Genomic DNA, 27,495 nt, shown 5'->3' with positions numbered 1-27,495 from the left:
GTTGGTCCATTGGCAAAAAAGTGGTGCCACTCGTAAATTGTGCTAATGACTTTTTTTTTCTTCTCCCTTATTTAGCTGAAAGCGAAAAAAAATAAATAAAAATCAGCATTGCTAAAGCCTGGGCTTAAATATTTTTCTTATTTTATTTTACTTTTTCTACGAGATTTCGTTGCGAAACGTCTTTGCCCTTTCGTTGTTGCTCCACTGGAAGCTTCGTAGCTGCCTCGGTAAATGAATGTGAGGAATCTCTAATGCTTCAGGATGAGTCATGAGGCTGGAGCTTCGGTAATTAACGAGTTGGACCATCCTCATTATTAGATTATATGCACGGAAAGAGCGGCGAAATATGCACTTGAAAATGTCAAAATACGCATTAAAAACCCCTAATATGAATAAAAAACCCCAAAATATGCACTAAAAAATCCTGAAAAACTGAAAAATTCCAAAATATGTACCAAAAATGAAAAAATATGCATTAAAAAAATCCCCATGCAAAGAAAAAAAAACCAGATTTTTTTAAAATGCATATTTTCTATTTCTTAGTGTATATTCATTTACAAAAAAATATCCCCATATGTATATATATATACTTGCATATAAAACTTTCACATACTTTTCATGTATGCACTTTTCACTTCTAGTTGGTTGTGGCTGTACTCAGTAACGAAATACCAGTAACACAAGAACTTCGACACTATTTCTAAAAAAAAATTGAACATTTTTGACACACTTCTAGAAATAGCCTTACAATAAAACGATAGATATTTGGAAAACACTGTATTAAAAAAAGAGCATTAATTACAAATATCTCTATTAATTCACTAAATCCCAGCAGCGGAAGAAAAACCGATGTTGGGAAAATATTGTGAACAATATTTATTAAAAATTTAAAAGGGAAAAAGTGATTGACTTTAAATAAACCTTCGAAAATATGCACTTATTCTGAAAGTTCTTTGATTTTATGCATTTATGCTAAAACAGGCCAAAATACGAAATGCTCATTTGCATATAATCCGGCCTCTACTCATTATGCTCAAAATTGTTACGAATGTTTTTCTCTATTATAAGCTTTTTTATATAATTCATAATCGTTCTTGAAATGGTATCGATATTGTTTTTGAATATTGCTTGGAAATCAATGCTATCACGAAATAACACTCTAGCTCAGGAGTTCTTAACCTTAAGCCGCGACCAAAAATCTGACAACATGATCATATTCGCGACCTGTTCAACTGTTTGTTTTTCGAAATTGATGAAACCATTGGCGTAATAAGTGTATTTATAGCAAGAATTGCTAGTGGATTTGCACAACCCATTTTGGAAGCCCTTGTGAACCAGTTTTGGGTTGCGACGCACAGGTTAAGAATCCCAGTTTACAAGTAAATTTGTACCACCCATCCGTTGAAATCCCCCGTCTATAAAAGGATTCCTACGGCCCATCACAAAAGCCACCGTGATCCAAGTTTGGGTCACGACCCATGGATTAAGAATCCGTGTCGATCAATGGATTTGTACCAATCGTTGGTTACAAACTCCTGTTCGTAGAGGGAATTGTATCACCCACCAAGGAATCCTCTATGAACAAAGTTTGGCTCGGGACCCATAGGTTAAGAATCCCTGTTGGAAAAACGATTTGATTTTACGCAGAATTTGAATTTCCAGCCAATCTCGGAACAAAGTTTGTGTCGCACTCTTGTCTATAAGCGAATTTGAACGACCGATATCAAAAGCAACAGTGACTCAACTTCCTCGACTTCTTCATAAAGTGACACGTATTCATTGTTTTTCTGACTACGTCCCCCACATCGAAAATTAGTTTCTTCTGCAAATTATCCCATCCAGTATGTCCCTAGTTTAAATTTTACCAACAGAAATTTTTCACTAATTTTTCTTCAATTATTATTTTTTTGCCCTTGATTCGACTGTCTTATAGCGGCACGGATTATTATGAGGAATTATTCCTACTCACCAGTAGACTTCAAGAGGAGTTTTATTATTGTGTGTGGGATAAGTCAGAGTTGTCATGTTTCACCAATATCTTTTTACCATACGTCTCATTTGACCAAACGGGATGTATGGTCACCGAATTTGAAAACGGGACTTTTTTTCGGATATGGTTATCATTCGGTTTTTGTTATCAGAAACCCGAGTTCCGATGTGATCACATTAAGCGACGTGGACTATTTGGGTATGCGTAGCCGATTCGTTGAAGTTCCGCGTGGCCATTATGTGTTGGAATCCATTCCGAAAAAGTTTCGTCATATTGAGCAGAACAAATATGCATGGGTTATAAATACAGTGGCTACAAAAGGTAACACCCCCAAAAAAAGGAAAAAATGCCCTTAACAATCTTTAAGTAGTGTGCTCGAAAAGGCAGTATGGTTAAAAATAGCAAATTATTTTCGTTACTTAGGAATAACAACTCAGGGCTGCACAAATTGCAAAATTATCTAGGCGCGAATAGAGACCCCATTTTATGTTGGCAGATATGATGTTAGAAATTCCTAACATTTTGTGCTGCTCTCTGCAATTTATTAACTACACGAAGAAAATTTTAGGCAGAAATATCAATATTTTAGTCTCCATGGTGCGTGGGATTTGTCCACCCCTGAAATAAATGCATGTATGTATTTAGTTTGTTAATCAGAAAGTCTGCTATTAGAACCAATAGCCAGAATAATGATCACAAATTTAATTTTCATGCACGGTATTTTCACCTTGTCGGGCGGGGGCCGCATAAAATCACCTTGCGGGCCGGCTATCGGCCACCTTTGCTCTACGGGAATCAGCCGAGATCGCCAATTCTTGACGTTATAGCCGAGATGTCGTTGCAACTGAGGTCGTAATAATCAAGTTTGACTTATTTCTATGCTCCTCAGCCTGAGGATCTCTCATGAAGCATAACTCATGCGGCTCCTCGATGATGCAACATAACATACGCAAATAAAACTCGATATCATCGGGAAGGGAAAAGAAATTGATTCTACCTATAGAATACCGAGAAGAAAAAAAAATCTATAAGGCTTATTATATCGTTAGCATAAAAAGAAAACAGGACAAAATTGGATTCCGAGCACGTCTCGTGCCTACCGAAGCAGCCACTTGTAGTAGGACGAGAGAGACGATAGGACGAATTCCTTATTAATTAAAAAATTTGAATACACATCGCCTAATTCGACGTTGCCGGTTCTTTACTTCGGTAGAAGATTGACACTGGCGCCCGGCGTCCTGATGAAGGCTGGGCCTAATTACCATCTCGACAAGGACAAGCGAGGCCACTATAAGCATCGAAGACTAGGCTTGCAATTCCTAAAACACGTGAATTAAGTTTTCAACGAGTTGTCCGCTTATTAATCATTTAAAACAACTTCCATGTTGATCTTTTTATCGAATCGCTACAAAATATTTCTCGTTAACTGTTGCCAATGGTACTTATTATTTTTATGCATTATCATATTATCATCATTATAACCGAAAATAAAACTTGCTCAGCTTTTGAACAAAAATAACACCATACGATATTCGTGTGTGTGTGCTCGTAGAATGTACTAAAATTACCCAGTTCTTCTGAGGATTTAAAATTCTGGAAATAAAATGTTTGAACTCTTACGCGCTTTTTACGTTGCAAAAATCTCTTCTTTTATTATGAAATACAGTATGTCCTAACATTAATACCCAGAAATTCCCGGATATTCGTTGTGCGTGGAGTAGAGAGTGGCCTTGATCCCCATTCGGGTCTATTTTATTCGAGTAAATTTTTTGTCTAGCATCGGAAAAAAAAGCCATACCTAATAAGGCAATTCTAACAACCAGAATAATATAAAATTGATTGATAGGGTGTTGTATAATTTTGAAACTCCGATTGAGACCTTGTGAAATCAGGCACGAGTACTGATCACTCTTAAGCCAGATCCACGCCCTCAGCGCTACGCAGCTTCAATCCACGGAAACACTGGCTTTGAATTGTGGGACACAGCATGGGCTATTTTAATGGCCGATTTTTGCGTTGCCACCACAGCAAAATCGGTTTTGCGCAGCTCAGAGTCACGTAGCGTGGCTGGTGTGGACCCGGCTGTAGATAATTCAGCAAGCACACAGAAAACAGATGGAAGATGCTTTACTCGGACTCGTTGAAAGCATTTGCGAGCGTGTAGAAACCCCCTCCCCCCTCATCAAAAATTGCGAAACGAAGATGACAAATAAAAAGAAAAACAAACAAACTTGGACACCCCCCCTTCCCCCCTGAAATTTCTTAGAAGCTGATCATATTTCTTTTTCCGGAAAAAACGGTGCAATTTGAAAACAAACTTTTGAGGCTCGATGACCTCTTTTCGTATAAAATTTTGTATCGGTCTCAGACGCTAAATTAGTAATCACAAATTGAAAATTTTAGATGCAAATACCAGAGTTTTAGTCATAGTGGCGACCTGGTGACTGAGATTTCTTAAGCTGAAGAAAGAAATAAAGATAAATCGCTGCGTTTTGAAATTATAATGATCACATGAGTTTTGGATTCATGGTAACAAGAGCCAAGCATTGATCTAAGAAGATCATGGGCAAAACAGGCATTAAGGAGACCCTAGACTTAAATCAATGATGTTCATTATCACACGTTGTTTAAATATGAGCCGCTGAAAATCACTGGTGGTCTGCCGAATGTCTTACCCACCCGTGATTGACTATTGCCATTGTCGTAATAAAAAAAACCCCATTACACTGTCTTATATTTTTCTTACAATTGCCGGCGTTTGTTTAGCTTTAATAGAGTTTTAAAGTAGCCTTGTTGGGCGAATTGAATCGTGTCCGTTCTATTTTCAATAATGTTACAGACCAAAAAAGTTGAATTCACGAAAATACAACGGTATACCTTTACTCGGTAAGGACCCAGGTTCTTCAAAATCCTGGGTTCTAGGGACTCGACAATCATAATAATGTGCTGTCTCTGTGTGTGTGCATAATTCGACGGCAATCGATTGAAAATTGTATATTAGTATTAAAAATATGCTACAGATGGGAAAACCAATTTTCTATATTGTCCTTGTTGTAAAGTAACGAGTGTCTATTCTACGATAATAATGGAGACCATCGCCTAAGGCAGAGCTCGACAAATCGGAAAATATGTATATATATTCAGGTAATAGTAAAACTTTTTAGGACTAAAGCATGGTTTTTCGCTCAAGCTAAACGATCCTAAATAATATTTTTTGCGACTTTCCAGTGACTTGAAAAATCCTCCCCATGTTAAAGAACGAGACGGAAATGTAATGAAATCAGCTCCCCATTTAGCAATCGCATATAGAAAGTTTTAGGCACCAATATCTATTTCCAATTTGCCATGGCGACATGGCACCTGGACGTTTGTCAAGCTCTGGCCTAAGGGGTTTCTCAGAACTAAATAAAGTATTTCAGAGAAATGCTCTAAAACAGCCTTCTCTGCTCTGATTTTCGATCAGCTGAACTTGTATGTAGTAGTGCCGTATCAGTTTCAGAACATTGCAGTGAATGGAACTAGAAAAATAAGAGATAGGATCATTTCTCATTGCACAGTAGTTTTTCCTAGTTGTAGACCTTTTTTTTGCCTATGCCTACTCCTCCTCCTTAAAAAAGAAATTCAACTCATAATAGGTCAGTCGTTAAATTTTGTTGACAGATACGTAGATACATATCCAAAGACACAGCAGGCCCTCAGCCTCTTGAATACCGTCACTTTCCCGTGTAACCGGTTCTGCCTGATCTTTAATCTCTGGTTTTGCTTCCCTTTTGAAAAATTGTAAAAGAGAGAGAGAAAAAAATGATATAAGGAAGTCAAATGCTTGGTCAAAAGATATATTATAATGATAGTAAACCTTCATCATGGTATTCAATATTAGTTGTAGGCGTGTGTGCAGTGACCACGACCTCAAAATGCAAGAACACAAATAAAAAGAAAGGAAATAAAGCACAAGTAATTAATGAGCACGTGCTCACATGCTCATGATTTACATGAACTGGATTCCAAACAGGCTCGGATATGATTGTACTCGGAATGAAATGCATTTGCAAGGCGTAAATATATCAGGAAATTTATTATTCGTTTCTTTTGAAATGCTAATCAGGATTTTGGAAAATAAATAGAACTATGCAGTATATGTTAGATTATTAATAACAATTTTTATTTTAACGTTGTAGCCAGTCTTTATAAACTACATGACCTTATATTATCCTGGAAGAATTACTCTATGCTGAACGCGTTTCTCAAAGAAGAACGAAAAACCTAACAAAACATTGATAAAACGAAAATATGTTTTCACGTTGATGGAAATGCATAGTGTGAGAACGAGAATAAATATTCCAGAAGTCATTGTTGAAGCCAAGAAACCATTGTTGCCGCATAGGGGTTTTCTCCGGATAAAGCGGAACATTTTCCCCGAATTCAATGGTAAGCTTTTTAACTACTTCGAGAGAGATAGGGCACGAGGGAAAGGTTTACAGATTTTAGGATGTGTGGAGAAGCGTGTGCTGATTTCGAAGAATTTGCGAATCAGCGTGCAAGAAAAACCTATCCAGATTTTTAGAGTTTAGAGAAGGCGCCCCCCCCCCCCCAAACTTCTCTGGGAGAAGCCTGAAGCGCTTGGTTACGCGTTCTCGCTCTTCCCAATTCAGGTTATGCTGCTTTGTGATAAAAACACGAAATTTTGTGACCAGATAATTTTCAGCTTCACTTTTCATACATTGCAGCCACACGCAAGGTAATGAGAAACTTAAATATCGTATGCACTGTAGTCCTTAAGAAAATAACACACAATTTAGCTAGATAGAAAACCACTTAACAGTTTAAATTTAAAAGAAATGAGTAGGACTCAGCTAGGAAATGGGTCTGAGTAACCGTCTATTTAGCTACATGTTTAATTGTAGATTTTCGTATTACGCAGTAAAAATAAGTGATATCATTACTTTTTGTCAATTTTCTTTCATTTACTGGTTCAGCCACGCTTCATGTGCGTTTGTTTGCAGATCTGAAATAAAAAATGCCCAGAAATTACAAAAGGTCTCCTGGGAGCAGAAAATATGCGGATGTCATAGTTGAAAAAAGTTTTATATTAGCTGCATTTAAACGAAGAATGTTTAAATGCTGTAGAGACAGGAGAAATATCTTAGAGAGAGATGCATGTCAGTCTACTTTAAAATGGCATGGAGAAAAGGGCATTTTGTGCAACAAGTAGTGCGGTGTAAAATAAAGAAAATAAGTTCACAAAAAAAAAAAACTAATGAAAAAGAGGGTTGTTCTCAGTTCCAATTTAAAGTACCTTTTTCGTACATTATTATTATTAGGATTAGTTAGCAAAATATGGGTGGAAAATATTACATTCAGCATCACAGAATTTATTAGGTATTTTCAAATTTAATGCCAAATTGCATAAACATTCTGGTAACTAAAATGTCTGAGTGGATTATTATCAGATCCTAGGACTTACTTTAGCCTATTACCAATTTAAATTGTTTATTTCTTTCGTGGGGGAAATGTAGCTTGGGTCCAAGTGATCCAAACTCGGGGCCTACTTGGTCTCAAATTTAAATAATTTGTTACAGTTACATGAAATTAAAATTTTGGTTTGACAAAAACTTAGGATCTTAGAAAAATATCACAAAAGTAGTAAAAAAATTAGGTTATCGGCACAATTAATATTTTTTAGTCTATCGTTTAGTAAGGAATGCACAAAAATGGTCCACGTTTTGGGTCCAAGTAACCCCCAGTTTACGGTACTTCCTACTATTTTGATATAAATAAGAGCATGGCGAGGGCGAATTGGTCTTTAGAGGACTTGGGGAAGCACCAGGGGCGTACGCAGGATCGACTTTTGGAGAAAGGCACAAAGAAATTTCGAGTTCTACATTTCAAAAAGGAGAATTTAAATGAACAGAAATTGATTAAACTAGCATGTAAAAGGTACTTTACTTCGATATTTAATTTATATTGCAGCAAAATGTTTGAAAAGCTGTAGAGCATATAAGGGAAAGCGAGAGTCTCTTAACTTATTTTGTGACTGTTGCCGCAATAAAATGAAATGGATAGATTTATTTGCACAAAACAAGATGAATACAAAAAACCAAGGATTAATACCGAGCATTCATGTTATGCATACAATATCGACAAAATCGTTAATTAATTAGGCCAAGACAAAAAAAAGTCAGATTCATGGAGGCGAGTGGGCAACTCACATAAATAATGTTAATGAAAAAAAAAGACTTGATCATGATTATTATTGAGTGTCGGGGGACCACTCAAAAAACGGGGGAAAAAAGTGCTTCAAAATATGATTTTTTGACGCATATTGAAAAGCAGGTTTTATCAATTTTTTGATAAAATTGTTATCTTACAGGATCATGGCTGGCTCGAGCTTACCTGCCGCCTGGGTGCGAAGCTTCATACGCTGCCCTTAAAGATGAGACCTTGTCAGAAGGCCGATAGGGCTTCAATCAAGGGGACCTCGATTTTTTTCAGAAGAAAGGCGCGTATCATTGCTTGCTACGTAAAATGCTCGTGACCATACATCCCGCCTTTGAAGCAGATTTTTTTGTTAGAACTTAGGAGATAATTTGTGAGGGAGAGGCATGACTCCCACAAGGATAAGACTGATAGAGATCCAGTCTGGGGGGGGGGGTGACTCGATCCTTCTCATTTTTCTTTTCAAACAATATAAATTAACTACAGAAGCTTCCCCCCCCCGCAAGAAAAATCTGGCTGGGGGTGCCCACTAAAGACTCCAGCCTAGGTACCCTGATGCAAAATGTAGGGTCTATGGGGGTATAAGCAGCAAGCTAAAAAAAATACGTTCTTCACGGGGTACAGATTTCGTCTCTAGCCGCCCCTGATTATTACATTCTTTTTTCTGGTATTACGGTCTTAGACCATCTCTAATCCCTCAAGATTTCTCAACATCTCCGTTGTCGAGGTATGACTCAAAAGTGTGATGTCATGTGAATTTTCACTGTATGAATTTTTTTAAGCTGCCCCTATACAGGGTAGTCTGAAAGTTTATGAAACATTTATGAAATTAATAGTACAGCATATTAGTATACGTTTGCAACAAAATGCTCGTCACAATCGAGAATTTCATAAGACATTCTCAAACCTTAGCGATTCTCATAACATGCTGTAGTGGATTCCCATAGCTCCTCAAATCTTCGGGCTTGTTTCCCCCCCCCCCCCCAACCCTTGAGACCTATATAAATTTTCTTCTCTGTCAAGACTTTAAAAACCTTAACTTGAGCATCTAAAATCTACACATCTAGATACTACCCTTGAGCTCTGCACTCGTTTTTCCTCGAGCTCCCGAAATTTGCATTCCCTTTTCTTGAGCTATCAAAACACGGAAGTGCTTCTCCTGAGCTTTTTGAGTATGTACGGGTTCCCCCACCAACTTCCAAAAAATCTGCATGGACATTTCTCTCCGGCATGAGTTTTCAAAATCTGCCGAAGCTTCTCCCGCGCTTCGAAAATCTACATGGGTTTACCAAGCTCAAAAAAGCTTCTAAAATCTACATGAGTTCCCCCATCCCGAGCTTTCAAAATCTATATGTGCTTTCCTTTCAAGCTTCCAAAATTTACATGCGTTCTCCCTTCAGCTTCTAAAATCTAGGTCTCCCCCCCCCTTCCCCAATACCCAAAATATGTCCTCCCTTTCCCTCTGAGCTTCTAGAATCAGAAATGATTTCCTCCAATTTCCCAGGGCACTTAATTTCCCCGAGCTTTCAAAAACTTCCTATGAGCTAAAATCTGCACTGAAATTTCTCCTCCCCCTTCTGACATCCCAAAATCTGCACGGCTTTTTCTTTCCGAACTCCCAAGATATGCACTCCCTTTCTCTGTTGAGAAAACATTGAGGATTAATCGAAACATACGAAATCTCAAGCCCGAAAAATCTGACGATGGTCACAGAAACATTATCAATAGTGTTCGGATTGTGTACATGCATTTGCATATTTTGGTCTTTTTCCAACACATTAATGCATAAAACTGGGAAACTTTCAGAGTAAGTGCATATTTGTCCATGAGCCCGACATGCGGACTACAAAAACTGAAACAAACGGTTGGATGCTTACAAAGAAATAAGCTTCTTTTTTTTCTTCATTACAATGAATGAAAATGATGTATTTGCTACAACTGGTAAAAAGAAAAAAAAAATTGTTTATAGATACTACCGATAACAAAATAAGTGAACTCAAATTGACAAAACTCTTGAAAAATAGTTTATAAATCTTTTATACAGTGTAATATTTATTTGCTATCTCAAAGACATTTTTTTATTTATTTATTCATTCATTTACTCATGCATCATATACATTTCGGAGAACAAATAAAAGCACCAAGGATTGCAAGGATTATGATCACCAAGGATTATAAAAAATAAATTTGAATAAAAGTTTTATAAAAGGTATTTATTAAAAAAGCGTTATAGTGTAAATCCAGCCTGAGGTTGAATTATGTATTCCAAGTGGAATAAAAGAAAATTCGGTCCTTTAAATAGTTTGATGAATGTAGTGAGATGAAGTATGGACGATTGAACGTTCAACATCTTTTTGCTACAATGGGGCCAGAGCTGAAAGCTAGGCGCTTTATTTGCTTGCCGCGTGTTTTTTTTTTAATTCAAATGCTAACTCTCAGGTAAAGAAATTGCCACTTTTGACGCTATTTCTGTTTTGTTAATGATGTGAACCATAGAGTAATATTTTGCTCCAAGGAGGCATGAAGTATACGATATACGTATGATGTGTACGTATACTTCATGCCTCTTTGGAGCAAAATTTTCTCTCTATTAGGACAGTTTCACTCTACAGTTTTTATAAAAAATCTTTTTTATAAAACTTTTATTCAAATTTATATTATAAAATATCTTTTAAGACAATGAATGTAATATGAATAGATCATATTACACTGTATAAAATATTTGTAGAATATTTTTCGAAAGTTTTGATTAGTTTGAGTTTACTTGCGCTGTTACCGGTAGTAGGTATGGATAAAATATTTTTACTCTTCCCTGTGTGTGTACCTCTGTACACAAACTAACATAATTTGAAACCGTTAAAAATGATTTCAAATGGTTTTGATGATTCTTTTTTAAAATTAAGAATTGAGGTACGCGGAAGGGTACATAACTAAAATGGTACTAGGAAATATATTGACCCAAATCAATTAGTTAAATTTTTTCTTTTTGAAAATTCATTTTGAATACAATAAACACAAGTCAATAAAAAAAAATCCCTTTTCTTACTAGCTAGCTTTGGCTCAGGTTTGAAGTGGCTATCATTTGCATTGATCGTAATGGTTTCGATGTTGACGAATAGAAAGAAAAGAATTCTGATGTTCGTGCACTGGGATCTTTCTAGTTCCGACTGACCAACTTTCAATCATTTTTATAAAAATTATTTGATCAAATCAATCACAAAGTACAGTATGCATGTAGTAGTCTTCCGCGGTTAAAAATACAGGATAGAGAAAGTGCATCTATATAAATTTTTTTAAATCAGATGATGAGACCAGTCAGAGTTGACCTTTACACTATCATATTCAAAAAGGTCTCTTCGCGTTCTCCTAAAGCCATTCTTCCGCTTTTCCGAGGCTTAGTTCGCCCTGGACTGGAGTATGCTGTAAGGTTTTGGAGACCATACCTACAGAGGGACATAGACTTGGTTGAAGGGGGTGCAGAGAAGAGCTACGCGGGGTTATGCAAACACCAAACATGGCCCCCCGCTCTATCCCTTGTACGGCTGGGTCATGCTGGAAAAAAAAGCATACGGTGTTATGAAGAAAGATTTCATTTTTTGAATATGTGTTTACATTGGATGAACGCAGGTGTCGGAGAGATATGATCGAATTGTTCAAAATTTTAAACGGGATGGTTAGGATGGACCATGAATTATTATTAATCAACTGCTTTCACAAGGGGGCACCAGTATTGATTGGTAAGGGACAATGCTATGTTATGGCGTCGCAAGGAATTTTTCTCTAATAGGGTTGTTAATAAATGGAAATAGAGAAAAAATAGATATAAAACCCCCTGTGAGGTAGTAAATTCTAACACAATTGACACGTTTAAAAAGAAATACAATAAACATGTTGGGGTAAATCGGGAAGCTATCCATAGTAAGAATAAGACAACCATAAGTATTCTTTATGGGCATTGTATAATATTTTATCATGTATATATATTGTTTGCAATTGATTTTTAATTGGGTTGCTGTATTTTTGAAATATATGACATCCATCTTTGTTATGAGCATCTTTTTCTCAACCACCTCGTTGGACATTTTGCCTGTTGTGGGGTTATATTTGTATTAAACCTTTGCCAAAGAAACTTTATTGTGTAATACCGGCCTATCAGTGAGCAACAACTAGTAACTAGAAATTCCTGAATACAATAATCATGTGGAAGTTATTTGCACGAGAATATTTTTTTGTAAATGAGTATGCACTATACGAAATAGCAAATATACGCTACATTTTGAAAACATGTTTGCTTTTCTGAGGGTTATTCAATCGGATGGGTTAAAAAGTTACAGTGGTATAAATCAATAATCCTTATTTTGAGGGATAAGCAAAGTTTACTGGAATTGTTATCGTAGGTTCCCAAATTGTTGAAAATTTTGTGATTTCGCAATTTAGAGGTGAATTATTGAAGCTGTGACTTGGTTAATTTTTCCTTTTAATAGTTTAGCACTTCTAGATTGCTAGATCTGGACTTGGTCAGAATTTTTGAAAATGTGACTTGCACCACTTAACTTTAGCCCGTCAAATTCTTAAAAGGATTCGCATGGATATACTCGATTGTAACATATGGAATCTGTGCTTGGGAAAGTGCTTGCTATACTAACATAAATAAATTAGATAATATCTACATATATAAAATTAATTTTCTGTGAGTGTGTGTGTATGTTCTCTATACAAATCTACAATTTTAGATCGATCGTCGCCAAATTTTGCATATATACCAAATGGGACCCGACTTGAACGATAGGCTACTTTAAAATTTCGTCAGAGCAGGACAAATGCCCCAAATGGGCAAAAAAACCAAAGGGCAACAATGGTTTTTGGGCCTCAACCATCACTTTCCGAATGTTTACTTTGGTTACCGTGGTTCCCTAAAAATGCGTTTCAGACATGTATATGCCTTTACAATGATTTGTCATTTCTTCAACGCTGCTAATGTATGTATAATATTTATGCCTTTATAATGATTTGATATATTTTCAATTCTCCCAGTAATGAGGTTTTTTGAATGACGTCATAATCATCATCGACATCGCTTTGAGGGTCAAGAAAAGGGTGATCCTCATAGAAATCAGTGTTAAAATTGCCGATTTTACTGTAGAAATGCGGAAATTTGGTGGGGTTTTCTGACACACACACATATACATACACACATACATTAATAATTTTAAAAATTGTATTAAATACTCGATTTTTTAAATACTGAGTTCCCTTAGAGATATATGAAGCCCAGAAAATTAATTACGAAGTGATTAGCCGGACCTACTTTCGAGTTGGATATCCATGCAATAACATTGATTTCAACTTTTCATTTATATCTTCTGAAGCATGAAAATTAATGTCTCCGAATTGTCTTTTAATATTCAACTGCATAAATTCACATGTAGTTTAGGATGTTTAAAAATTAATTATGGGCCCATAAAGTACATCGAAGAAATTCCACATCTTTAACTAAGCATTTTTGGAAGCTGGAATACGCAGATGGATAACTTGAAGTTCAAAAGGGGAGGGGGAATCGAAATATTTAGCTCCCTTAAAAAAGGAAAAAAAATATATTCATTTCTTCGTTTCTTTAAATCTAAATTTGTTTTTTTCATGAGTCGCACAGGAAGTCGCCATATTGGTGAACTTAGACACGGTTTGCATGTCCCTCAGAGAAAGGGGGAGATATCACGTGATCCAAAAAAGCCTCATTGAAGAAACCCCGGGCAACGCCGGGTATTATAGCTAGTATATAATAAAATCGGATCCGCAATAAAAAATAACCCCTCTAACCAAAGCAAAACTGAGTGTCACGCATTATCCCATAAGATAAAACTATACATACAGAATAATAAAATTTGCAATTGCAAATGAAGAATAGTTGATAAAGAATTAGAATAGATCATCAAAATTAGATTACGAATTGAATATCAAGTGCCAAAAGCAAACAAAACACTATTCAAAAAGTTTTAGTTACACTGCTCCAAAAATATTGAATCAATATCAAGCTACTAATCATATTAATATGAGATCAAATTATAATATTTTTTGTTTCGCAAAGAGTATTGTCTTCGAAACACTAATACAATAAAGATATTTGCATTGAAATTTTTTTTTTCACTTTTACAATACATGTGTTTCATTTTTTGAGCATAGAGACATTTATCAAAAATGTGCATATATTCAACAATTTGTATGATCACTAGTTATCAAAGTGTGAAGAGAAAATACCATGAACAGGATATAATTAGTTTAATTTGCAACTCTCATGATATATTTTTTGTGACATATTATAAAATAAAAATTTAATTATTGTGCGCATACACGTGTGTAAATGATTATTGCATACGATAATAGAATTGTATGAAAGTTGCTTTGGCATAAATAAAAATTTAATATTATAAATTATTTTTGACCACCTGGGAGGACGAGCTTTCCCGTGAGGGTCACAGAATGGGTGTATGTGCATGTCCATTTTGTTTCGCTTTGTTTATTTTTTGTGCATTTTTGTCTTGTCATCTTTCTTTCTTTTGTATTTTGTTACATGTTCTGTCCAATTAAAAAAAAAGAAGAAAATTTTCTCATTTTTAGTACCTAATTTGAAATTTTTAACAATTTTTTGGGAATTTTTCTAGTGCATATTGTGGAATTTTTAGTGCATATTTTGGCTTTTGAGCTTTTTCGAGATTGTAAAGATGGCAAAGGTTATTTATTTTATGAAGTATATTTTAGCGCTTTTTTTTCTTTGCGGTGACAAATTGGCATTCAACATAATCCGCTTACTAAATGTATGAATTCAGTATAGATTTTCCACAGATCCATTTCCAAAACGAAACTACGTGGAAAAACTAGCTCACGGCTTGTTGGTAAATGTGACTTTCTCAATTGTGTTAGAGAAAAGATAAACAAAGTTATGAAACCTTCGAATGAGCTTAAAAAAACTTGTTTGCGTGTTGCCCCCCCCCCCCCGTAATTCTGGATTGCTGTGTATTCAGTTCAGAAAATACGTAAAATTTGTTTTTCCTTGTCCACCCTCGACCTACGTGCATTCGACACTCACGAATAAAACGGCCCAGCCTTTCCAGCTGACGTCACAAAACGTTCTCATTTTATTGTTTTCACGGCTTTTGCCCCACGAGTGACGTACGTTTTCGGACTAGTAATGAGCCGATTTCGCGCCATTGACGTCACGATTTGATCGGTGATGTCTCGGAGGAGCGATTCCTAAAAGGCTGTAATCAATTTTCTTTCCATTTATTCAACGGATTTCTACCAACATAAAAGAAAAATATTTCCTCGTATATGTACTTTACATCAACAGGTTTCAGTTACTTATTTACAGAATGTGTTTAGCTTTTACTGATTGGATAGATCCCTTGCGTAACAGACTGATGTGTGATTAATAGTTTTATCCTGATTAATCAATTGATATTTATTAAGTCTTTTTTCTTCGAAATAAAAAAAAACCACAAGTTCCTATCATAACAGATGTTTCTCATGTAAACATGTTCAGATGTTTTTAGATTCAACGTGTCAAAACAAAAATCGGTGATTGATCTACTATTGTTTTAATTGACTTGATTTATAACAATGTAATAGCAATGAAAGATTCTCGTAAATCTGCAAGCACATCGGAATTTTTCGAATCTCAGAATTAAGGGGGTGAAATATTTAAAGCACCAATTTCAAAAGAAGTAGAGCATAAGAAAGGACGTGCAGATTCTGTGAGTTTTTGGGAAGTGTGTGCATGTTTAGTATTTATTCATTTGTTTGTTCAATATTGTATGTATGATGCCTATACAAGAAAATGCGCTGATGAAATTTCACTAAAGTGAAAATTTGATGATGCAATTAAAATCGGAAATTGTTGTACAATACAAATTATGTTTGATGGGAGATTGTTCTAATCGGTTAGTGTTTGAGGAAGGAAACTAAATTTGAAACAACAATCTGTGGATGCTAAAAAAGGACACAGGGGATTTTAGAAAGTAGTGTGAATCGAGCGATATGTTTATGAGAAGTAAGCGGTTGGATATAGAGTTGGCGCTTGAGCTCTAATGGATACAGAGGAAGATCAGCAGTTTAAAACAGTGTTTCCCAACTTTTTGACGACGCGGACCCCCTTTAGTGAAATTCAATGCATCGCGGGTTCTCTATAGAAAAGCCAATTCTTCGCGAACCACCCTCCTTCCCTGCATCGAAGGTCAATTTAGAGCACCCCCCACAAAAATTCAAAATTTATTGTTTTGTGTAATTTGCATATCAAAAAATCGATGTAATAAATTATAATTTCACAGCACTAAATATGTCATTCATGCAATCGTAGTGAATGAAAATGATACCGCGGACCCCTTCAAAAGTACTCACGAACACGAACCCCCTAGGGTCCACGGGCCACAGGTTGGGAAACACTGGTTCAAAATGAAGCGGGTGGCTTTATTTTGGATGAATTGTAATTGTATCATGGAGAGCGCTGGGGGGGGGGGGGGGCACTCGCGAGCACTTGATCAACGCTCCAATTAAACACCTCGCACAAATTGCATTCAAGAGTTGAAATCATCCAGATTTCATGTATTCGCATGTCAAACTTGCCGTAAGGGTGTTTTTCTCTTGATGATGGATACAGGCAGTGCTCGTGACCAGAGAAATATTGAATACATCTGGTCGTTCATGAAAACGATCGAACCCTTTTTTGATTTCCATTTAAAAAACCTTATTCAAGATATGCAGCAATTTCATCATATTTAGCCCATCATGACGAATTGGAGAAGAAACAAGCAGGCTTGGCTAATTCGAGCTTGGTTAATTGGAATTACGAAGGTTTTGACAGCTGGATGATACGAAGATAAATCCAAGAAATAACGAAGAAAATTAAACTGGCCTTGCAGGGAATCCAGCCCACGTCCTTTCACTTACTGGGTGAGCTCCCTAGACCACTAAACTACAAAGCCAACGAATCATTTTTCCTCAGAGCTCGTGTGTACTGAACAAGAACTGGGCCGTACATAGACAACCAGACCTAACTCAGGCTAAAGGTCACAATTTCTGATCACTCTCCGCTATTACTACGAAGTTTCGACAGCTGGCTTTATGAGCTTTGGCCTGAGTTAGGTCTAGCTGTCCATGTAAGGTTCTCTACACACGAGTTCTAAGGAAAGAGGATTCGTTTGTAATCTAGTGGTCTCACCTGCAAGGCAAGTTCCTTTCCCGGATTTATCTTCGCATCAGCCAGCTGTCGAATCCTTCGTAGTAATAGCGGAGAGTGACATCGTCTTTGGGTTAATTTGTATTTTAGGGTTGAGTTCTTATTCAATTTAATATTGAAATTATGTGTATAATTCGAATTTTCCCCCTGATGTTTTGGATAATTCAAAGTTTGATTGTGATATTTAATTTTCAATATGATTTTTTTTTCTGACAATCACACGGCTAACTTTCACAGGAACCCTTTCATTTACTCCGTCGTTTACAGATGACTTTATGACTAGCTTCAGACACTAGCTTTTGTCTTCCCGCTGTAGCAACAGAACTGGTAGGCCTATACAAACAGAATTTCTGGGATGACTTCATTAGTACCTATCAATGGTAGATGCAAATGTTACAACTGTACTCGGAATATACAAAAGTTTGTGTGTGCCGTGATCTTTAAAAGCTGGAATGATAAATTGTGGTTTATTGCCTGGTAAAAATATGTTGGAGATTCGCGTCTCTTTTGCATTATTGTTCGTTTATTTTTTGAGTATCAAATATAGCTCTTAGTAACATTTTACACCATTTCCCAAATTTTGTTCACACGCACGCTTGTTGAACTCTGGGAAAAAAGAAATTGGGGTTGACTTACGGATGCAGACATTGGTGAAGAAGTAAAAAATGTAGAGTCACGTGTTATCTCCTCATGCAGAGGATGAAAAAGAATCAAAGAAAGCAACAGAGTAACCCTTTTCACCACTGTCAGAGGCAAAGGTACATGTTTGAGGAAATCAGACTGCTCGAAGTTCGAAAATCGCATCTTCAATTCTCTAAATCAGGAGTTCTCAACCGATGCACCACGAAGCACCAAGGGCTCCGCGATGACTCCAGGAAAATAATATAAATCGGTAAATTTGATAAATAAATAAAAGAGACCTACAAGGTTCTGCCATAAACATTATGTACAAAAAGGGTTCTTTGAGTCACACAGGGCTCCGCCATAGAAATTAGAACTGAATAGAAATTATACTGATAGGGCTCCGCAAGTGAGAAAAGATTGAGAACCGATGTTCTAAATCAACCTGAAGATTTTATTGTGCAAAGCTTAAGAGCATTCAGAAAAAAAAAAGAAATTTACAGATAGGTCCTTGTAGTTTTCCTGATTGCTTTACAATTTTATAAAAACACTAGTTGCATTTGGCTTAGTAAGTTCATTCAATGCATTTTTTATAATTATTACAGGGTTCCCAGCCACCTGTAAAGTCAGGGAAAATCAGGGAAATAGAAAAATGGTCAGGGAAAATATAAAATATTTGCCAAAAGTCAGGAAATATGCAAATATTTGATAAGAGTCAGGGCAGAGTTCTGTGAAGGGAGAGGGAATTTAAACTCGAAAAACAAAAAAATTCGAAATTTGGAAGGTCAAAATTTTGAATTATATTTCTTCCAGAGTTTTGGTCTGGAAAAGTCGAGGAAACTTTGAGATTTGGTCAATGAAAGCCAAGGAAATGATCAAGTAGATTTTGCTGGAACCCTGTATTAAAAGTTTGGATTTTTTGTGAAAGTATAGTTATCCTATACATTCTAATGCTGTTTTAACGAATACCGTTATAGCGAAAACCCCGTTGTAACGAAAACTTTCCTACTTAAATAAGTTTACATAGGAACAATATGTTGTGAATTCCGATATTACGAAATTAAAAATCTGTTATAACGAATTAAAAAACAAATTTCTGAAAATTAACTAAGTAGTGTAGAACATCCCGTAAATGATCCCGTAAAATCGGGGTTTCAAAGAATTAACGTAGCTTAACTGTTGAAGGAAAGAAGAAGGGTTGTTCGTCAATGGCTTGTGTGGATGCGTGAAATAACATCAGAGTGGAAAGAGCCAGTGTTTTGTGTTGGGTGTGCTTCATATTTCTTCTGTTTCAAAATGAGTGGCCTCCAAAAGAAACAGTTTTTGATCAAAAAAAGACTTGAGATAATTTCTGATGGTGATGCTGGAGTAAATAAAAGCAATCTAGTTTTGAAATAGAGCATACCTCCATCTACTCTTTCAATATTTTTGAAAAATCTGACTAAGATGGATTTTCAAATACAGTAGGGAAAACTTTCGAATTTTCGAAGTGTGGTTGTAGCTGTCTTTACAAGATATTTTCCAGAAACGTACATGGGTTTTGGGACATTCATTCCACAAATGTGCCAGTTACCAGCGCACTCTAATGAAAGAATATTTTGGAATTTCTATGTGCTTTTTTGGACGCGAAATCTTTCAAGCATTGCACGCGTTTGAGCGTGCGTGTACTTTAAACATATTTGTTGTTTCCTCGACTTCCACAATACACGTGCAAAAACAATTACGGTTTATTTGCCTGAAATACGATAAGTAAGTAAAACTCATCCGAAAAAATTTCAACGTTTAATTGATTTGAGTTATTCCGCTCCTACAAATGTTAAAATTCGTAAAATTGGAAATTTTTTTTGTATCGAAATTTCAGTATATAACGAAGTGATTTCTCCACTCCCTTGGAGTTCGTTATAACGGGATTGGACTGTGTTGATGAATTGGATAATTGGAATTTTGAATAGTTCGAACTTTTTTTCCCGTCCCCTAGAGCTCCGAATCAAAAGTTTGACTACTAAACCCCATATGCACCTCTGCTCCATATTCCTCTGCGGAACTCATGAATTGGTACGTTTGGAATGTGCGTGTCCGTGTTGTGAAACTAACGTAAAGTTTGTTTCCGTGCACTGCTTGTTATGTGTATTGCTTCCATCTGCCATCAATTTTTCTAGCTATGAGTGAGGTGTAATGATTGAAGAATTTACCATTGTAGGCCATGGTGCTGCTCTCTGTGGCGACTCGCACTCTCGCCTAGAAATTGGGAACCAACCGAGTTTGACTGTACTTCGGGCACTTCCAGCGAATCTCCACGCATTCAAGATGCCACCCAAAAATGACGAGCGAGACGCACATTAAAATGGTGGGAGGATGCACAGAGAAAACAAAAGTGTCCATTAACTAATGATAAGAAGCTCCTTTCATTTTTTTCGGAAGGCATTTAAAATTCGGAAAATACTTATTTTTTCCAGCATTGAAAGATGGACAAAGGAAAAAAAAATTAACGTAGGAAAGAAATAAGTAGAAGATTCTTTATTTTAAGTAGAAAAAGAAAGGAAAAAGACACACACGTGATTTTTTTTTTTGGTTGGCCTCACGAAATTTCGTGACTTGTGCGAATAGATGGAGAGCGAGCGCTTCTTTAAGGTTTTCTCCTTGGAATGCATCGCCTACGGGTTTGAGGACCTTTTCCTTTATATTATTATTATTATTATTATTGGTTAGAGCGGCGTTACACACTCATGTTTCCATTGGTTGGTTTGGCTCTTCTTACTTTTTTTTTTTCTGCCGCCTCCCTCGTTTCAGCTTTTTTCTCATAGCTTTTCTTAGCTTGAAATTTGCGTTTCTTTTTCCATCCTCAGAGAAGTCTCTTTAATGTTAATGGCCCGGCTATACGGCTATATAGTGTTTCATTTACCTTCCCTCTCTCACCACTTTCCCTCCCTCGTAAGATCACAGGTTAGAATTCGAGAAATATTTGTGGAATTTTCAGTGCACGTGGCTCTCGATTAAGATCCGTTTTTTTTTTGTTTTTTTCCTCTCCCCAAGAAGCTTCTGATGTTTTACTGTAGTACGTTTAACGATACAGAGTGTCTTCGGATTCCTGACGTTCAATATTATGATAATGGTGATGGGCCGGAAGCGCTGGATTGATATCACGTACGAGAAACTTTTTCTGATTTATGGTGATGAGCAAAAAATTTTTCCCTATAAAGAAGGCAGTTAATGAAGTGATTGATATCAATGGTGATTTTGGGACTAGCAACACAGGGTGTCCTGTAAGTGCTATTGTTTGTATATCATCAACCGCCTGTCGTAGAGGTACGATTCCAATTTAAAAAATGTTAAAAAAAGCTTTCAAAAACTTCCCTATACCAGGGCCGTCTTAAAAGCATCATGGGCCCCCGGGATAAGTGATTTTTCTGAGGCCCTACCAGGCAAATTCTTGAAAATTTCAACCAGATTCCATTCTTGTGGGGCCCCCGGGCCGTGCCTTAAGACGGCACTACCCTATACTAGTTTTGAGAATGAAATAGTGTGCCGTAAAATAAAAATCTAAATTTTCATACTGCGCCCCCGTCTTCTAACTTTTGATTAGAAAGTTGTTGCCTTGCCTCTTTTGAGCCCAACAAAATAAATTTCAGTGCAATATTCACTGAGATGTTCAAAAATGCATAGAAGTTGGGAAAGAACAGCATAAATGAGGGGAAATTGTCTGTTAATGTTTGCTGTTAATTAATTTCCCAACTTTTCTTCGATTTTAGAATTAAAATATCTTATTGAATATTGCATTAAAAACTTTTTTTTGTTGGCTTCAGGAGAGACAAGGCACCAACTCTCTTAATTGGAAGTTAGATGACAAGGGATTTGTAGGAAAAATTAATTTTTTTTTATTTTGTGATACTCTCAAAACTGGTTCAGGGCGATTATTGAACGCTTTTTGATAATTTTTTAAATTGAAACTATACCTCTACGACGAACGGTTGATGAGATGAAGTATTTACAGGACACCCTGTACACTCTTATAGAGAGTTTTTTTCTCCTTCATATAATTAGATTTCTTTTAATGCTAATGTGGATGAATATCGTACTTATATGTAGAAATAGCAAAAACGTCTCTGTAAGAGACTTCCTATTTTGATGATAAAATTCACGAAAGCATAAAAAAAATTAGTACGCGAACACTTCCGATACAACAGTAACGAATGATAAAAGTTACATTTAGCCACGTTTCACTTACGAGATGAATGGTATTACGTACTATCCCGGATGCAACTAAGGCCCCCGATTCGGGAAACTCTCATTCACGAACGGCTTAGGTTTTCTCAACACTGTTTAGAGCCAGGGCCGTTCTTAAGAGCATCGTGGGGCCCCGGGCCAAGTGATTTTGTTGAGAACCCAAATATGGCAAATTCTAGAAAATTTTCAACCAGATCTCACTTTTGTGAGGCTCCTTTTTCACTTGAGGCCTTCGGGCCGTGCCTGGGTTGGCCCATGCGTTAGACGGCACTGTGCAGCGGTGGTCAAAAAATCGAACAGAATGCTCGGCTTCATTCTCAAAAAAGTCTTTTCGTATTCTCCTAAAGTGATGCTTCCACTTTTCCGGGACTTAGTTCGTCCCGGATTGGAGTATGCCGTCAGGTTTTGGACACCATAAACAGAGGGACATTGGTCGAGGGGGTGCAGAGAAGAGCTACGCGTGCGCTTGATGGCACACGGGGCTCAAGCTATGAAGAGGGACTTTATTTTTTGAAAGTGTTGAAATATATATATTGGAAGAGCGCAGATGTCACGGGAGATATGATTGAAGTGTTTCAAATTTTTAACGCGGATGGATAAAATGGGTTATTAGTACATCGTGAATCAACTGCTTCGACAAGGGGACATCAGTATCGTTTAGCAAGGGACAATTACAGGTTGTCGTGGTTAAAATAAGGTCGTTAATAAATGGGATAACTTACCTCCCGGGATCGTGAACTCTATCTAACACAATCGACACATTTAAAAAAAAGTATGATAAAGATACTGTAAAATATATCGTGAAGCTATCCATACGGTAAGATATCGTAATTACATAAGTCTATTTTTTTAGATAGTCCAGTCCATATAAAGACAACCATTATATTTTTTACGTGCAGTGCATTATACACAGCCGAATCCCGTTTTAACGAACTCCAAGAGACCGGAGAAATCACTGTTTCAACGAAATTTTGTTATAAAATAATCCAAGGTTTCAGCTATTTGTTCCTATGTAAACTTATCTGAGGGGATTACAAAAGTTTTTGTTAAAACGAGATTTTTTTGCTATAACGGTATTCGTTAAAACGGGATTCTACTGTAGTATCAATTATTAGTTTTTTTTCTTTCGTGATATATGGTACGTGAGGTTACAGTAGTTTGTTTTGGTTATAATTTTGATATCCATATTTTTTATTGGCATCTTTTCAGCCACTTCGTTTGGCAAGTTGCCTGTTGGGACTTTGTGTTTTTATTTGCATAAATGATATGCGGTGAAAGCTCGCTGAAAATATAACCCGTGTAACGACAAATCCATCTACCGTGATATTTTTTAAAAATCTCATTTGACATTGAGATTGAAACTTCGCGCTATCCTACTATAAATCCCTCTGTAACATTCCTCGAAAATCAAAAACGAAAATTATGTGCCAGTGAAATTTCTTGGGAACCAAGCAGCGTTTTTTTTTCAAGAAAAAATGGTCTTACATAATGTTTTTCCCACTTTTCCAGGATTTGATGACCGCTTTTCATGTTCGCACACGATAATGACATCGAAAAATTTTGCGTAATCCTCAGACATCAATTTACCTGGCACCTGGGATTTTGCCAAGCTTTGTGCCTAGGATTTTTCAGCAATCCCTGTTGTAGAACAGTTGAGATTTGAAACCACTACGAAGTATTTTGCTATATCTCTTTGTCATTAGACCCCCCCCGAGGGTGTCTAATGACATTGTTATTTTCCACAACGTTATGCCAGAAAGTGTTGATGAAGTTGTTGGTATTGCTACTCTTACAATAAGGCACAAAAGTGCAATGCGGTAAACTTTATTTATTTTTACAGGAGCATTGCTTTTATGCAACTGAATTTTATCCACCAACTAAATAATTATAAGCTTTAGCGGCGAATAAATACTTGAAAGTGCATTCGTTGGTGGTATTAACAACGCCTATTAAAAAACAATGGCAACAGCAGCATAAATTTGATGGCACGTGATGATAATACAGCCTCTCCATAAAACGATAATTATCGTAATAGGTTTGTCTAGTAATTCGCTGATTAAATTAACAATTTATGAATGGTAAATTCACAGTATACAGGGTGTCCAGTAAGTCCTAATTTGGCCTTTATCTCCTCAACCAGTGATCGTACAGACAATTGTTCTAATTTAAAAAAAACTCAAACTATGTCCAAGAATCTAGTCTGGGGTGACCAGGGCGCTGTCTCTGGGCCCCGAGCTAAAAGGGGGGGGCACGAAAGTTTACACTTGTTTTGCATAATAATACGCCCCCCCCCCCTTCCCCGAGAAGGCACGTTAGAGCCTTGCGCAGAGCATTACCTTTGGGACACGACATTGGGTAAAAAATTGCAACAAAATCTTCTCGCCTTGGGAAAATATCCCAACCCAGCTAAAAGCCAGGTTTTCCTAGGAACAGGTTACTACAGCGCGTGCAGCGTGAAAACGCCGATTGGTCAAAAAACCTGAATTTCAGGTTTTTAACCAATCAGCATTTTCACGCTGCACGCGGCGCAGAAAACCAAATTAGACCATTTCGCGCCGGCACAGACGTGTTGCATAATCACGTTACGCGTTTGTGTTTTCCTAGTGTGGCGCATCAGATCAAGGCGGCTATATTGTATTATATGGCTTTGGCATCCGCTACTCCGTATCGTCTGCATGCTCCAGTTTGAAGGGGAGGGTAAGGAAACACAACAAAATGAAGAGAAGATTGGTGAAACGCGCAGCGCACGACGCATTTGACGAGCAGTCCGCCAATCACGCCCAACGTAATGCGCTGTTGTGAGCCGTATTGCGCTTTCTAGGAACAGTCATGCTGCTTTTCTTCTTGGTGAGTGGACGGCGTGTCGCGCTGTGCGGATCACGTTGCACGCGGCACAGAAAACCTGCTCCTAGGAAATCCCAGCTTAAGCGGTAATCTATGCCGTTTTTCCTACCTGGCTACGAGATCTTTCTATTTCAGCGGCATAGGCTGGTCTATGAATCCTTTTGTCATCCGCGCGAAGCTTTTGACCTCCAAGATGTTTATTCAGAGGGGCCAAAAAAAGGTAAAAATCACTCAGACCCAAGTGCGCACTGTATAAGTAGGTGCGGAAGTTGTTCCGAATGCGATTGGTCAATAACCGCTTCTGTTATGGTGGCCGAATGGAGTATCGCATTATCGTATTGAAGAATGACATTTTAATTGACAATCCTGTACGCTTCTTCCCTCTGAATGGCTTTATACTGAATTTAGTCGAACTGACGTAAAAATAGGAGTTCACTCACCTTTAGTAGTCTCATTTTTGAGAAATAAAAATGAACAAAATCTCGTTCGCGCCCCCTACATAAAATTTTAAAGTAAAAGCGCAATAGAGAACCATAACAATGGTAGAAAATGAAATCCCAAATCCAAGAAGGAATGTCAGTAGGTAGACAAAAACTATATATGCGGCATATTAATTAGCTAGAAGGACCGGTACCGGTAAAATGACCGCGGGTTGATTTTCACTACATGCTTTAAATTTTCTTACATTTTGTTTTGTTTAAGTGCACGTATGAGCGTAAGTAAGCACTAAAATGGAATTATAAGATTTTTTTTGAATAAAATCACACAATTCAATATCAGTTTAAATTACAAAAAATTCCTCGTAGCATAACCAATAAAAAATATTTACATTCTAAACATTATATCTGCAGTTGCATTCGCACCATATTACACTTACATATCTTTGTTCCATTTTATATATATATACAGTATACACACACACACACACACACACAAATGCGTTTCCCGCTTACAGATTTCGTAATGTATCGCTTGTTATGCCTTTACATTAGCTACATAGCGGTATCTGGCATCGCTATATTTTTCTTAATACCGTCCGATTTGCCAAGCCCTGTTATAAATACACCTTGTGCACATGCATACCATGTTCCGTTTTAGTCTATTATTTCTGAGTTTCCCGTAACCTTTGCTCATAGTATAGCCATAAATCAAGATTCCAGAGGCTCTAAAATACTGTAGGTGATAAAGTATTGTGTACAAAAAATATTCTAGATATGTAATACTGTTACGAGTTCATGCAATGTACGATGTGATTAACATGTACTCTCTGGTAAAGTTGGAATGAGAAAAAAAAAAAAAAGATAGATGCCACTGCATTATAATGAATGTATCATTTTCAAAAGTTTTTAATTAAATACAGTAGTTACACAATTATTAATTTTTGTTTTCAATTCCCTTGTGAATGCAGGTCGCTGACAATGCCCCAGTGCACCTGGGCGTTGCTACCGTTGATGCTGGTCGCCTTCGTAGCTGCAGGGGTGAAGCTAGCATCAGGAGCAACAACGACGGTGTCGGACAGTGGTACGTTAGTGTCGCCCCTCGTGTCGGCCTCTAGCAGTGATAATCATCAGTATAGCAGTATCCAAAGAGACCTCTTTACGAAGAGCTTCGAGAAGAGACTCCTTAATATGTTCGGACTTAGTAAGAGGCCTAGGCCTAAGAGTAACGTCACGATATCGGATTATATGTGGGAACTTTATAGGAAGCAAACGAAGCTCAACAAGGGCTTGTTGGATAGGCCCCCAGTCAAGACTATACGATGCTTCAGAGGCAAAGGTGAGTAAAAGCGTCGATTTTTCTTTCCTTCTGAACGATATTCCCAAACAATATTTGTATACGTGCTATTGTTAGAATATACTTTATACTTAGCGTACGAAGTCCCGGTACACTATCGCCATAATGGAAATTTAGTCCTGTCCGTAAAGATTAATCTCCTGTCAAATAATCTCCCGTCCGTAAATATGGCTGTGTCCGAATTCATTATTGTGGAGCGTAACTGTGCATTTATGTAAGTTTTCGTGCCGGGCTCGCGCATTCCAACGTCGAAGTTGGTAACCACAGAAAACCAACTTCTGCCAATCATTACTGAAAAGCAGCGGGAATCGAACCTGGAAACTCGCAGCGTCAGTCCATCACGACGCGAATACTACTGCGCAGCGGCTAGAGTATAGACCAGGCGTACAGGAATATACTGCATAATATAGTGAAGGAAACGTCCAACTGTGTGGGGCACGCTTTCCCGGAAAAGTCCTTAATTTTTTTAAATTGCCATAAAATGCTGCTCTGCAATGATTCAGACGAAATTTTGAAGCGAGTCCTTTGTAAATTAAATAGTATATCAGATTTATACAAATACAAATACAAATACAAC

The 27,495-nt window shown here is 37.0% G+C and overlaps 1 protein-coding gene across 1 annotated transcript in view; it reads left to right on the top strand.

Annotated features, from left to right (window-relative positions):
- The window catches only part of LOC149070593 (bone morphogenetic protein 2-like), a 69,087-nt gene that overhangs the window by 27,280 nt on the left and 14,312 nt on the right, over positions 1-27,495 (top strand). The window contains exon 2 of the mRNA XM_089248984.1: positions 26,533-26,900. Within this exon, the coding sequence (XP_089105110.1) occupies positions 26,543-26,900 (358 nt within the window). The 5' untranslated portion in view covers positions 26,533-26,542. The remainder of the gene's footprint in view (positions 1-26,532; positions 26,901-27,495) is intronic.

This window comes from Pholcus phalangioides, unplaced genomic scaffold (assembly GCF_987345545.1).
Source record: "Pholcus phalangioides strain wild (caught in Gottingen) unplaced genomic scaffold, Ppha-v1.0 ptg000021l_1, whole genome shotgun sequence".
NCBI lineage: Eukaryota > Metazoa > Arthropoda > Arachnida > Araneae > Pholcidae > Pholcus > Pholcus phalangioides.
This window is presented reverse-complemented; position numbering and strand designations above follow the sequence as displayed.